Consider the following 13,065-nt stretch of genomic DNA (forward strand, 5'->3'; position numbering starts at 1 on the left):
GATTAAACCATGACAGTCCTTTTTGGCGCCCAACGTGGGGCTCAAAGGGTTTGAGATAACGACAGATCTGACTAGAGTGTGTTAAAATAAATTTTTTATAAGCTTTCATTATATTAGTTTAATAGTCGCTGGTCACAATGTTGTTTTATTTGTTCACACGGTTGCATTATGTAAATCCTCACTTGCAGTATGTATTCCCTGTGGTGCTGTTTCTCACCTCTGGGAGATGGGACTGTCATGGTTTAACCCCCGCCAGCAACTAAGCACCATGCGGGTGTCCCATCAGCAGGCCATCTCTCCGAATGTCCCCCCCTTCCTTCTTCTTCCCCCAGCTTTATATGCTGAGCATGACGTCATATGGTGTGGAATATTCCTTTGGTCAGTTGGGGTCAGCTGTCCTGGCTGTGTCCCCTCCCAATTTCTTGTGCACCCCCAGCCTACTCACTGGTGGGGTGGTGTGAGGAGCAGAAGAGGCCTTGACTGTGTGTAAGCACTGCTCAGCAGTACCTAAAGCATCCTGTGTTATCAACACTGTTTCCAGCACAAATCCAAAACATAGCCCCACACTAGCTACTGTGAAGAAAATTAACTCTATCCCAGCCACAACCAGCACAATAACTTAGAGATTTGAGGGGCGTCAGTGTGATTATCATTATGTCATCATATTGGGCTCTGTGTGTAATGCAGAATCTAGGAAAATCTGTGCCACATTTTTTCTTAAATAGATTACAGACCCTTCTGAGCAGCAGTTGTTAATACTCTGTTTTGATAAGTCTGTGTGTGCATGATAGTCAAGAGAGTTAGGCTTTTCCAGCAAGGCTTTTCCTCTTGTTTATTGCAGGAAAACAGTAAGTCCTTGGCAATCATACTAGCACTGATACTGCAGTCCATCATACAGTCATTCTTCCTTACATACAGGTCTCTAAACGTAGATCACTAATTTAAAACTTTTCAGTTTTTCATGGGAAGTGTGTGCCTTGCCTAACCAGAAATAAGAAGTGAACTAGCACAAGAATTTAATCTTTACTCAACTTCCAACTTAACTGTGGAACTAACAGTAGCAATTCCCTCACTGCTGTCCAAATGTTGTCCTACATAAAGCATTGGCTATTTTTCACTTTGGAAAAAACTTGAAATATCCTACTGAATATTGAACTAACTTGCTAGTTCTTTTTTGTTCTCTTCAGCTTAACAGCAGAAAATGAGAGCTTTTTTTACCCTGTGTACCCCAGCATCTGGTGAGATGCCTGTCATGTGCATGCTCAATATAGCTCAGGGGATGTAGAACAGAGCCAGGAGAGAGAGTTATTGAGCACTTTCCAGTAATTTTTTATAGTGCCTTTGTAATGCAACATTTGTGTTCTTATGGTGACCTTTAATTTAGACTGCTAAAGGTACTGTTCTCAAGTAGTCTTTGAAGTTCTGCTGGCAGTGTGTTGATCAACTTGTCCTGCCAATTGAGAAAAAAGAAAGGAGGAAAAAAGAAAGGAGGAAAAAAGAAAAAAGGCACACAGAGCTACATAAAACTGGCACTTCAAGAACTTAATTGACTGAAAGAGAAGGCAGTTCAGCACTGACAGATCAGATTGAATGGAAACATGTAGTTGAACTATTTTCTAAAGTTTTATTTGAAAATACCTGAGAAAAGTGGATGTGGAGAGAACAAAAACAGACCTCCAACCCTCTTCTTCTGCATAAAACTTTCCTTTTCTCTCATCTCTGAAATATTCTGCTTTGCCAGTAGAAAGAGAAGAGAAACAGCTGTTCCAGTTTTGCTTAGGCTTGCAGTGATTGTTCTGTGTGTAGCTGCCAATTCTCATTCCTCCATGGTCAGGGAGAATCGAACGGTTTAGAGGTATAGGTGTGCCCCACGCTTCTTTGCTCCTGCGTCACCTCGATTATAAACTGTTTTCTGCTCTCAGTCTTGGTGTTCTACTTCCGTTTATAATCACGTTTAGAGGACATGGATTCAGTCACTACATGTTGTGCTATTGTCAGGCTATGCTCCTGCATTCCATACAAAGTGATTTAACACAACTTTGGCTGATATGGCCAGCTTGAGTAGATAAGTTAAGCATTAGGACAGAGTCCCTGAGAACCGCAAGAGGAAAAAATTAGAATGAGTACAGTACTGAGATTCTTTCCAAAGCTGCATTCTGAAATAGCATTGTATTTTTAGACAATCTTTCTTGCTTTAAAAACAATACCTAATTACATTATATGATATTTAGCTATTTGCCTCTGGCATTTCTTCAGTGTAGAAATACTTTACACCTCGCACATAAATGAACTATGAAACTCATTGCCACAAGATACTTTGGAAGCAAAAAGTGTTAGTGGGTCCCAAAAGGGATTAGACAGGTTTTTGGGGAAGCTTCTTCCACACTATGGAACGTGATAGTTGGGATGATACAGACAGTCTTAACTGTTGACTGCTAGAAGCTGTATGGTAATGTTATCATTGTTCTGGTGTTCGTTCTGCATCTTATACTAACTTCCTAAATATCTCCTGCTAGCTGTTGTCGCAGGGGAAGAACTGGGCCATCAGTTTGATGCAAGACGGTATCTCCTGTTTTACATCACATAATGTTCCAGATAACTGCTACACCTCATTGCTTGGGATACTTGAAAAGTTATGAAATGCTCTATGGAACACCACAGCTCAGTTCTTGATTGTTTCAGTTTTTGAAATGGTACTTCTGGAAACTGGAATCAATCAAGGTTATGTACTGGTTGGTAGGTCTGGCACTTCAGAAGCATCTATAGCACCAAACACAAGCCTTAGCTTTTCAGTTTTGGGGAGAGTAGAAAATGGAGCTGTGTATAGGTACATGTACATGATCAGTAGAGAATTGCAATATAGTAAGAGGAATTTTTTATGTCAAAATGGTTAAAATTTCAGTTAACCATCTACTGTAAGTCAGATCAAAAGTTAAGTGAGTGTGTCTCTTGACTTCAGTGATATTATGCCTGCTTATATCGGTTGAGCTGCTGGTTAATATATTTAAGAAATTAAGTCTATTCATATATTTAAGAAAATATATAAATAATACATACAAATATACATTTAGTTTATATAATCTTTATAAATATAAATATGCTTTCTGTTACTGTCATTGTCAGCAGATACTGCTAGTGCTAGGTTGTACAAGTAGGTCAGGTGTTTTGGGGAACTGCTCACAGATGCAAACATTTGGTCATGCATTCAGAAAAGCTTCCTGAAAATGTAGGTTGTAAGCATCGATTAAAACTTAACCTTCTCATAATTTAAAAGAGTATTCAGATTATTACCAATGGCAGCGATAAAGGGTATCACTGTTGTGGCTCAGAAGAAATCATTTTGCAATATATAACATGGTTGGTTTTCTGATACATGTGTGTGTAATCTGAAATAGCAATACAATTGCAGCTTGCATTACTGATGCAAAGAACTTTGACCTTTAGCTATTTACCTGCTTGTTACTCGCAAAGGTGTGACAAGACATCAGTCCAAAACAATGCTGCCCTTGAAGGATACATTGATGGGGTTTTTTTTTAGTAAAACTAAATCAGTTTCTCCTGTACGTACCAGGAGCTGAATTTCTTTACACACGTTATTAATTATGTTGCTTTTGAGTGTAGAAAACCTGACCTCCGAAAACCAGCCAGATGTAGATTCCTTGCCTGTTAGGCTTTGTCTCCATGGGTTGGAGTAGTAATCGGTGCACCTGTGGGTCATTTACAGGGGATAGATTCCTCTTCTGATTTGCCATTGTATGTACTTGAACTGCTTCTCTTGTAGAAATGGAACAAAGCTTACTCTTGTGAAACACAGGATGTCCTTAAATGCAGATGAACTTTGACTCTTTCTCCCTCCCCACACCTCCAATTTCACATACTCTTAGTGAAGATTTAGGATTGCCAAAGATTCTTGTAACCAATACATTACTCAGTATTTTCAGGTAAACACCTTCACCGCTTAACATCTTTGTATAAAATCTGAGTTCAAGATACGTGCAAATACTTGCCTGTATTTAATGTTAGTGCTGATAGATGATAATGAATCTACTCTAATCCATGCTCTGATATGTATTTACATGTGTATTTACCATTTGTTTATCTATAAATACTGCTGTAAAGAAAACTGTTAAATAAGACGGTTCTGTCTTTTCTGCATGGAAATTGTAGAAGTAAAACTGGTAATAACTGGGAGATGCAGAGGCTTTGATTTCTACAGCATTATGGCCTAGCTATACATCCCAGACAGTTGCAGATTAACATTTGCATTGTATAAAACCTTGGTTTTCAGATTTTATTTTTATGAAATCCAATCTCTCTATTAAATATATGTTTCTAGGCATATGTCTATTTGTATTCATATGTATTTCTTGAAGAAATATTGAGTATTATTCAGTCTACAAAATGCTAGAACTGGTATTTCATGTCCCTAGGAAGTAGTACATATTAAGCAAAAGTAATCAAATAATTTCTCTTCCTCTGCTTTCACAATATGATGGTTGTCTAAAATGTTAGTGATTTTGTAACAAAGTTCCACCAGGAGATAGGAAATATACTACCAATTATAAACATGGTTGTGTTTGCAAGAAAACGGTACTGATAAGCTGCCATTGCATAGACTTGCTGGCTGCCTGCTTGCTCAAAAATTGTTCTGCTGTGGCTGTGAAAACTACGTGGTTTTGCGCTGATTTTATGCATGTAGTGTCATTCTGTTTATTTCATTATTCAAAAAATCTGCCTAGACTGACTGATAAAATCTTACTAGACTGACTTAGCCATTCTTTATATTGTCAAGATAATCACAATTCTATCAGAGAGAATGATTTGTTCACTTTGGCCTAGGTTTTGAAGGTTGGCATGGTGTGTGCAAATCGTACAAGAGTTTATCATCATTTGAAGCACTTCAAATACAAGTTGTATGTGGATTGCAGCTCCGTTACCGAGTTGGATGGTGTTAAGGATGAACCAGTCAAAGACACAGTCGAACGGCTTTTCAGCCAGTTGGAAGACAGTGGGTGGATTCAGAAGGTACGACTGAGTTATTTCATGTATCCTTTTCCAAGTAGATAAAAGTAAGCTGAGATAAAACATCTGATTTAATTGATCAGTTCTGAATTACTGGGCTTCAGTAATATAACTCCGCTTAACCATTCATCCACTTCTGCTGACCCAATCTGTCAAACAGTGGTACGCTGCTGCGTTCACATAGAGTTTGTGTCAACTTTTGACATTAAGTTTTTTGCCAGCTGCATGATCTCTGGGCTGTGGCGGGCAGGCTCCTATTTCATTTGAAAGCAGCAACACAACAAACTCAAGCTGTAACTTAGAAAGACTGGAAACATGTATGTGAGGCACAGCAAGAATATTTTACTCTTCTGTTTACGCTGAAGTACTTTGAATTATTCAGAAACGTTTTATGAACTATTTTAAGACAACTTGTAGGACAATTGCATTTAGAAAGCTTTCAGATACCATTGCTTTTGAATTGTTATTGGCATGCTTGTTAATGTATTGGAGAAAAAGAAAAAGCAGTCTTTATGTAATTCAGTTATTAAACATTGATAAAATAATACAGGTTTTATTTTACTTGCAGAGGTACAATGATCTTGAAGACTACATGAATGATGCAGACAGTTTCCAAGAAGAGAAAATGGATTAAGTGGTCATACAGCTCTTTGAAAGACATCTTGTAAAAATTTGAATGGCCTGCTTTATCTGCATGCACTTTATCTCTGCTTGGTCTTCAATATTCTTTTTAGGCTGTGTTATACTTAAATCCGTATACCTTTAAACTACTGTTTGAGAATGTGCTGTATCTTTTTTTCTCATGTGTGTCAGTAATAACCCAGAGTTTTACCAAATCAGTCCTTCCAGTCTTACTGCATAGGTCACTTTAAGTTTCCTTCTGTTCTTAAGAATAACATCTCAATATCTGTTTACTTGTGAAATAAAACTTCCACCTGTTTATATTGAGTTGCATCATAGGGAAGGTAGGAGATGCTAAGACCTTTTGAAGTAGGTATATTTGGAAAGGTAAGGCTATGTTATACAAGAATGTATGACTTGCATCTTACCTTCCTTGTTGCTCGTTCTATGCAAGTAAGTCCAACCATTTAGAATGATAGTTACAATAAACAGGACCCAAATGCAAAGATCTATTTCCCCTCTGAGGAATCAGTATAGCCTGTTGCAAGGCAACAGAGGAAATATTCTGCAGTTCTGACTACATAGGCAGCACAGTAGTCATTCCTCTCTTCAGAGAGTAGGTGATGAGTCACGTTATAGGCGTCATACAGCCTGAGTCTGGCTTAGCCATCTAAATGAACACTTGGGCCCACCGTGCTGCCTCTGATAAGCAGCTGGGGCAATTTAGTGAGATTTTAAACATCAAATTACGTTGTGCAAATGTAATGGCAACAACTTGCAGTAACTACAAAATTAAGAGAATGGATGAATGTGGGCAAGCAAGAATTCTTCCAGTGTAACTTAACAGAAAGTAGGAGTTACTCAGAATCATGATGCATGGTTTACCTGAATTGCATGAAGCCCAAATCAGAGTTCTTTGGGGCCAGGGGAGTAGATTTTTGAGGCGTTAGGAAGGGTTAAGTACTGTATTGTTCATTCTGAAAAATTGGACATGACCTGGCAATGTGCACTCGCAACCCAGAAGGCCAAGCGTATCCTGGGCTGCATCCAAAGAAGCGTGGCCAGCAGGTCGAGGGAGGTGATTCTGCCCCTCTCCTCTGTTCTGGTGGGACTCCACCTGGAGTACTGTGTCCAGCTCTGGGGTCCTCAGCACAGGAAAGACATGGACCTGTTGGAGCAGGTCCAGAGGAGGGCCACGAAGATGATCAGAGGAATGGAACACCTCTCCTACGAAGACAGGCTGAGAGAGTTGGGGTTGTTCGGCCTGGAGAAGAGAAGGCTCCTGGGAGACCTTATAGCAGCCTTCCAGTACCTGAAGGGGGTCTACAAGAAAGCTGGAGAGGGACTTTTTACAAGGGCATGTAGTGATAGGACAAGGGGTAATGGCTTTAAACTGAAAGAGGGTAGACTGAGATTAGATATAAGGAAGAAATTCTTCACTCTGAGGGTGGTGAGGCACTGGAGCAGGTTGCGCCCAGAGAGGTGGTGGATGCCCCATCCCTGGAAACATTCAAGGTCAGGTTGGACGGGGCTTCGAGCAACCTGATCTAGTGGAAGGTGTCCCTGCCCTTGGCAGGGGGGTTGGACTAGATGATCTTTAAGGTCCCTTCCAACCCAAACCATTCTATGATTCTGTCCCTGTACTTTGTGCTGCATATAAAATTAATTGGATGTAGCCTAAGATAAGATGCAGGGCACAGGGGTTTGAATCCAGTTAGGAACCTCCTGCTGTATGCACATACTCTTTTATTAGCCTTTTGTGGCTGAGCAACTTAGTGAAAGGGAAGATACTGTTAACACTCTAGATTGTTTTAACAAGTTGCTCTCTCAGAAGCAAAACTAATGAAACCTAATTTCTCATGGATTTGTCCATAAGAAATCCCCATATTCGTTATGCCACTCTACTGGTAACAGATAGGCTGATTGGCTAGGCAACTGCTGCCAGGTGTATTGCTTAATGGTGAACATCTGTTGGCTTTTTTCCATAGGAACTGTACCTTAGATTTGTCATTCAGTACCCTTTTTGCAGCATTCATTGTAAGAAATGAACTGCTTTTATATTTTAAGGGGTTGAAATTCAGCAATGGTTTATATGCTATTAGAGTGAGCTAGTGTCATCAGTTCTCCCTTGTACCACATACCGATACAAGATTTACAAACCACGATGAAAAATACCAGTAAACAGATTGAGACTTACTCTCAAGTAAACTTATGTTGAAGATATTATTTCCATACCTTAACTGTGAGTTAGATATGTAAATATTCTGCGATTTGATGTATCATACCTATCTCCCTGGTTACCAAAGCTGAAGGAAATCTTCTCTATTCTTCTTTCTTCATCCCTGTTCTTCTGGGAATATTGGTGAGAACACACCCATCAACTTAAAAGTACTCAGGAATCCGTCTCAAATATATCCCTTTTAGGAAAAGTAATGCCCCTTGATGTCCCACTTCTTTCTGTTAACAAAATCTCTGTACACTTTTGTTGGCTTCTCTAGAACAATAACATTTATGTTTGGTGTAACTATATTCCTACAAAGGAAAACCGCTCTGAAATAAATGAGTTTTGTACCACGTAATGGAGTATGCCCTCTCAGAGCCTTCCTGACTGGTCTTAATTTTTGCTACCTTCTGAATTTTCTGAAAACTCTCGAGACTCTATGATTTTTATTTAAAAATTTTGCTATCAAAATGAATGGTCGATTTCTCATTTTGCCACATTGAAACTGTTTGCTACCAAGTTAAAAAATAAGTTTGGGAAATTTTGGCTTGCTGATTACTGATAATGCTTCAAGAATACATACATTTTGATTGAAAATGAAAAATTGGCAAATTGTTCAATGATTAGTTTTACTCGTTTTTTGATACCTACCACACCCCAGATCATGTTTCTCACCTCTTCGTTCACCTAAAAAGTGTGAGCTATCTACTTCTTTCTCGTTCCTGCAGGCATTTTTTTCCAGGTCTATGTTTTTCTGTCTCTAACAGGGATACAAAAGTATCCTGGTAGAGTTTCTTGGAAGAAAGTGCCTCCATAGGTTTACTAATCTTCTCTGTGACATCACCAGTTGGACTAAGAAAATGCCTAGAATTGACATCACTGATTTCTATTTCAGTAGGAAACTGATAACTGATTTGGCTTGGCAGGGGCTGACGTAATATTTGTGTTTGTATAGTCTCTCTTAGACTTTGATATTCCCCTCGCTGAGATTGGAGGAAGTGACAATATTTTTGTGGCTGTTGTTTTACCTGAAGAGTTTCTACAAGACAGAGAATGTGAAGTATCATTACATCATGTTTACATTTCTCTACACCACAGGAAATGAAAAGATTGTTTAGAAGAGCCGTATATGTAAAAATTTAGATCAAATTTTCCAGGACAGGCTGTAAATGCTAGTACTTGTACAGCATGAAGTACAAAGAGGACTCTTACCCCCTGAGACTTTCTGAAGACCCCCTGAAATACTCAATAAGAATAGTTCTAGCAGAAAAAATTTGTGCAAATATCTAATGATGGGAGAAATCAGAAATCTGACCAGTCTTTCATACGTCCTTTTCCACATTAGAGAATTTGAGTGGAGTTAGGGGCTGAGAGAATATAATGTTTGTTCTGATAGGCCATTTTTAATTGTCTTCAGTGTTAATTTTTGAAGTAGTAGCTCTAATTAAGATAAAGTACCTGTCTTAATGGAACAATGAAGAGAGCTTAGTATGTGATTAGATGTGGCGCGGGTGATTAATGATCATACTTGGAAATTACTTTAGTTCCTGTAATGTTTCGATAATCTGCTCTAGTTTAAGCTCTGTAACTGGAGACTGTGATAGCGATAAAGTTCACACAAGGTATTTATGCACAGGATCAGGCTTACTAATGTGATGTACTTCTGGGAGAGGAGGCCCTTTTCGGTCTATATTCTATGTCCAGTTCTTGCAGTGGAGTATGAAAAGAAGTGATTTTTCTCCCCATGTCCCTCAGTTTTTGGAAAGAAAGTCATTTGTGGATCAAATGGGATGGTAAACTTTGCTAATAGTAGATAGCTGTTACTGTCATTTTTTCGACAGTGAAGGCTTCTCCTGTTTCCAAAAAGCAGCTATTTCTAGCAGTTCAGCAGGCAATTACAGGCAAGTCCCGTGCTTAACTCCTCTAGTTTACTTTTATTTGGATAAATAAAGACTTGTAGTTTTATCCTTCTTTAAGTCTGTCTGGATAAACAGAGTGGGTGTGTTAGATAAACACATGTAAATACAATACCACTCCAAGGGAAATATCCAGCACACACAAAATAGAATTTACAAAGTTGGCTTTCCGATTCTGCTTTGAGAAATAAGAAGTACCAATTTCTAATCCGAATTTAGAGGTGAGACAAAAGAATGTAAGAAAGTATGATCTACCAGCCAAGGAATAATACAAGAAATATGTGAAATGATACTGGAAGAACCTGGCAATAACCCCCTCAGTGACTCCGCTTCTCTGAAGAGTTTATGTGAATTTTGGTATTTTTCTAGGCACTAAGTGATGGCATGGGGTTGTTTTGTTTTGTTTTGTTTTCCCTGTTGTTTATTAAATAAGATGTAGACACGGTTTCTTTAGATTGCTCTGGGGATTATATTCTTAATTAAAAAAATGGTGTGTGTTCAAGATGGTTTATTTTACAGTTTAAACAGAGCAGTAATTGCATGCACCTTGTGCCCAAAACTGAAGGACAAGAAAACTGACTCAGGTGCAGTCAGACTCTGCTCCAAAGTTGAACAATTTACCAGCTGAGCGGCATGGTACGTGAGCGGCATGGTACGTGAGCCTGCCTAGCTGGGAATACCCCAGGAAATACACGTATGTGTAACTGTAATCATTCAAAATGGCTAAGAACCCTCGCTGAAAAGCAAATAATGGAAATGGCTGAAAATTCAAAGCTCTAGTTTGCAGAATCCTCCACAGGACTGATATTAAGCATGCACCGTTCCAGTAGAGTTAATATAACTTTGAAGTAATTTGACACGTGATTTCTAAACACAGATGAACGAGGTATGCGCCTAGATTTAAGCACGTACTCAAGTTTTTAAGCGACATAGGTTCAGCACAGTCTTTTTGTTCCATTTTTGGAAAGTTATTAGCACAATGGGATGTCGACGGTGAGAATTCCTGGCTGTGAACCCAGCACAAATAGGTGCTTTGCTGATCTGGAAGGGGCTGCTGACTTAGGGAACTCAGAGATTTGGCAGCAGTAGTGAATTCACACAGGAAAAATGCTCAAGCATGACAGCTCATGTGAGATTACAGTATCACGTAAAAAGGTCACAAATCAATGTAGACAGAAGGAAAAAGGTAGTTAATTATTCAGGACCTGTTATGTTAATGTTTTCGCATGTGTGTATTAGAATGCCTATCACACGAATCGCAAGCGATGTTACAATGTTGTTAAGAACCGTTTGCTTTTAAGAAAACCAACAGCTAGCCAAACCAAAATGATAGTGGTATCCAGGGGCTGGCAACATTCGCCGGAGTCTTCTGGACAAAACTTGAACAGCCGAGGGATGATTTAGGGTATTTCCTTCTCTGAAACACCAGGGGCAGCATTCGCTGTGTATTGAGCGGCCCGGACTTGCAATGCAGCCCTGCAACCAGCTGTCTCTCGCCCTGAAAGGGATATGTTAAACCACAAAACACACGAGGTGCTGCGTGGCAAAAAGTGAATCTTAAACGTCTGAAGTTAAAATTCAAAAATCTTTGGTTTGAAAGATCATGCTCTGAGTTCCACAAAATCTTGTAAGAGAGAGAGAATTCCTGCAGCTACCCTGATATCTTCCGGAGCAGCATCACCAATTTCACACTTCCACAGCAACTTTGAAAACCCCAGCCAAGACTTCGTTTAAAACACCCTTGCTTATTCTTCATGAGGGTCGTGTGTTGCTGTCACACGTGCGTTCTGTGACTGACCCTCTTAAACCCAGCAGTGACAGCTGAGCTATGAAGAACAAATAAAAGCCATAGCGAGGCCTGAAGCAAAGGTAACATTGTCTAATATTTTACAAACATTAAAATTTCGTATTTTTTTCCAACTATGCCAGCCCATTGTTCTCAACAGATGCATGCTACCGTTATGTATCAAATAATAACCCACTCTTCCTCAGTTGTTCAAGGTTAAACAAAAAAATCCCTTTTTCCTGTTAGCAATAATGCCTTCCTCTGAACGTAGCACACCCACAAACCTGGCTTCCCCAGACCTTGTCCCGCAGCGAAGAATCAAAGTCTTTGCTGGGGCAAACGTGGGTCTGAATGTGCTGGAGACTCTGGCCGGTGCTCACAGCGCCAGATCCTGGAAACCCACGTGGATGTTTGTTGCAACATGAAGGAGATGGGGGGCATGAAAGCGGGGGCTTTCATATTTCCCGTATGTCCAATGCTGCATAACTTTTATGCATTTTGGGGGAATTTCCAGGAATGCGTCATTTCATCATTGGTATTCAAAGCCTTTGCCTGTATGACCTTGGAAGGGGATAAAACCACCTGAGAGGGCTGTCATTAGTTCATCCTCAGCTTAATGCTCCCTGTATGTTGTGAGGAAATTTGTGTATTTTTCTGACTGGACCCACTGCAGAAATAAATGAGATGATGCACCCTTGTATTAGGGGCTGTAGAGTCCCAAAAGACCTCAAAGGTTTTCTAAATGAGATGATGCACCCTTGTTAATACAAGAGTGTAGAGTCCCAAAAGACCTCAAAGGTTTTCCATCAGGGATGTGTCTCTGCATGCTTGGGGGCCATCTTTATTCCCGGAGAGGTATTTGGGAATTCAGATAACACAGCCACAGTAGCACAACAGCGTGTTGCTTTAATAAAGCCGACCAGCTCCCAGATATTTCTGCATCCTCCTTCACAGCTCACCTACAGCAACACGCAGAACCTGACGGCTGCCAGTTGCAGCAAGGCCAGTACGAGGACCCCAACCTCGCAGTCGGCCACCCCCGCTCCAAACAGAGGAGGCGGGCAAGAGAAGGACCAAGACTGTAGCTTTCCCGGGGAGGAACCAAAGTGCAGGCGCTACGTGACTTGCCCTGGACGCCCAAGAAGCTCATGTCAGAGCCCGGAGCTCCCGCATCCCAAGCCTGACCTCGTGTCGTGCGCTCGTCCCGTGCATGAGAGCGCCCTAGAAGGCACTGCTTGTTTTTCTACCGTCTGTTCCAGAGAAATCCAGCTGGTAGAGGAGCGCAGCGCCGTGATTTATTTGAGAACTCCCTCGTACTCGCCTGAAGGTCTCGCCGCCGGGGGAGGAGGGAGAGCGGGAGGCTGCGCTCCTCGGCGGCTGCTCAGGCGGCGCACCGCCCGCCCGCGCCCCGGCCCGGCACCCAGGTACAGAGCGAGGAGGGGAAAGGGGATTTCCTTGGCTTCCTCCCATGCAAATACCTCCCGCGGAGCGGCGGCCCG

General features: G+C 40.7%; 1 protein-coding gene across 1 annotated transcript in view; it reads left to right on the forward strand.

The window, feature by feature from the left end:
• CCDC82 (coiled-coil domain containing 82) overlaps positions 1 to 6,677 on the forward strand; it is a 15,614-nt gene extending 8,937 nt beyond the window's left edge. Inside the window, exons 7-8 of the mRNA XM_009282057.2 lie at positions 4,840 to 5,025; positions 5,591 to 6,677. Of these exons, the coding sequence (XP_009280332.1) occupies positions 4,840 to 5,025; positions 5,591 to 5,656 (252 nt within the window). The 3' untranslated portion in view covers positions 5,657 to 6,677. The remainder of the gene's footprint in view (positions 1 to 4,839; positions 5,026 to 5,590) is intronic.
• Positions 6,678 to 13,065: the final 6,388 nt, after the last annotated feature.

This window comes from Aptenodytes forsteri, unplaced genomic scaffold, assembly GCF_000699145.1.
Source record: "Aptenodytes forsteri isolate BGI_AS27 unplaced genomic scaffold, ASM69914v1 Scaffold75, whole genome shotgun sequence".
NCBI lineage: Eukaryota > Metazoa > Chordata > Aves > Sphenisciformes > Spheniscidae > Aptenodytes > Aptenodytes forsteri.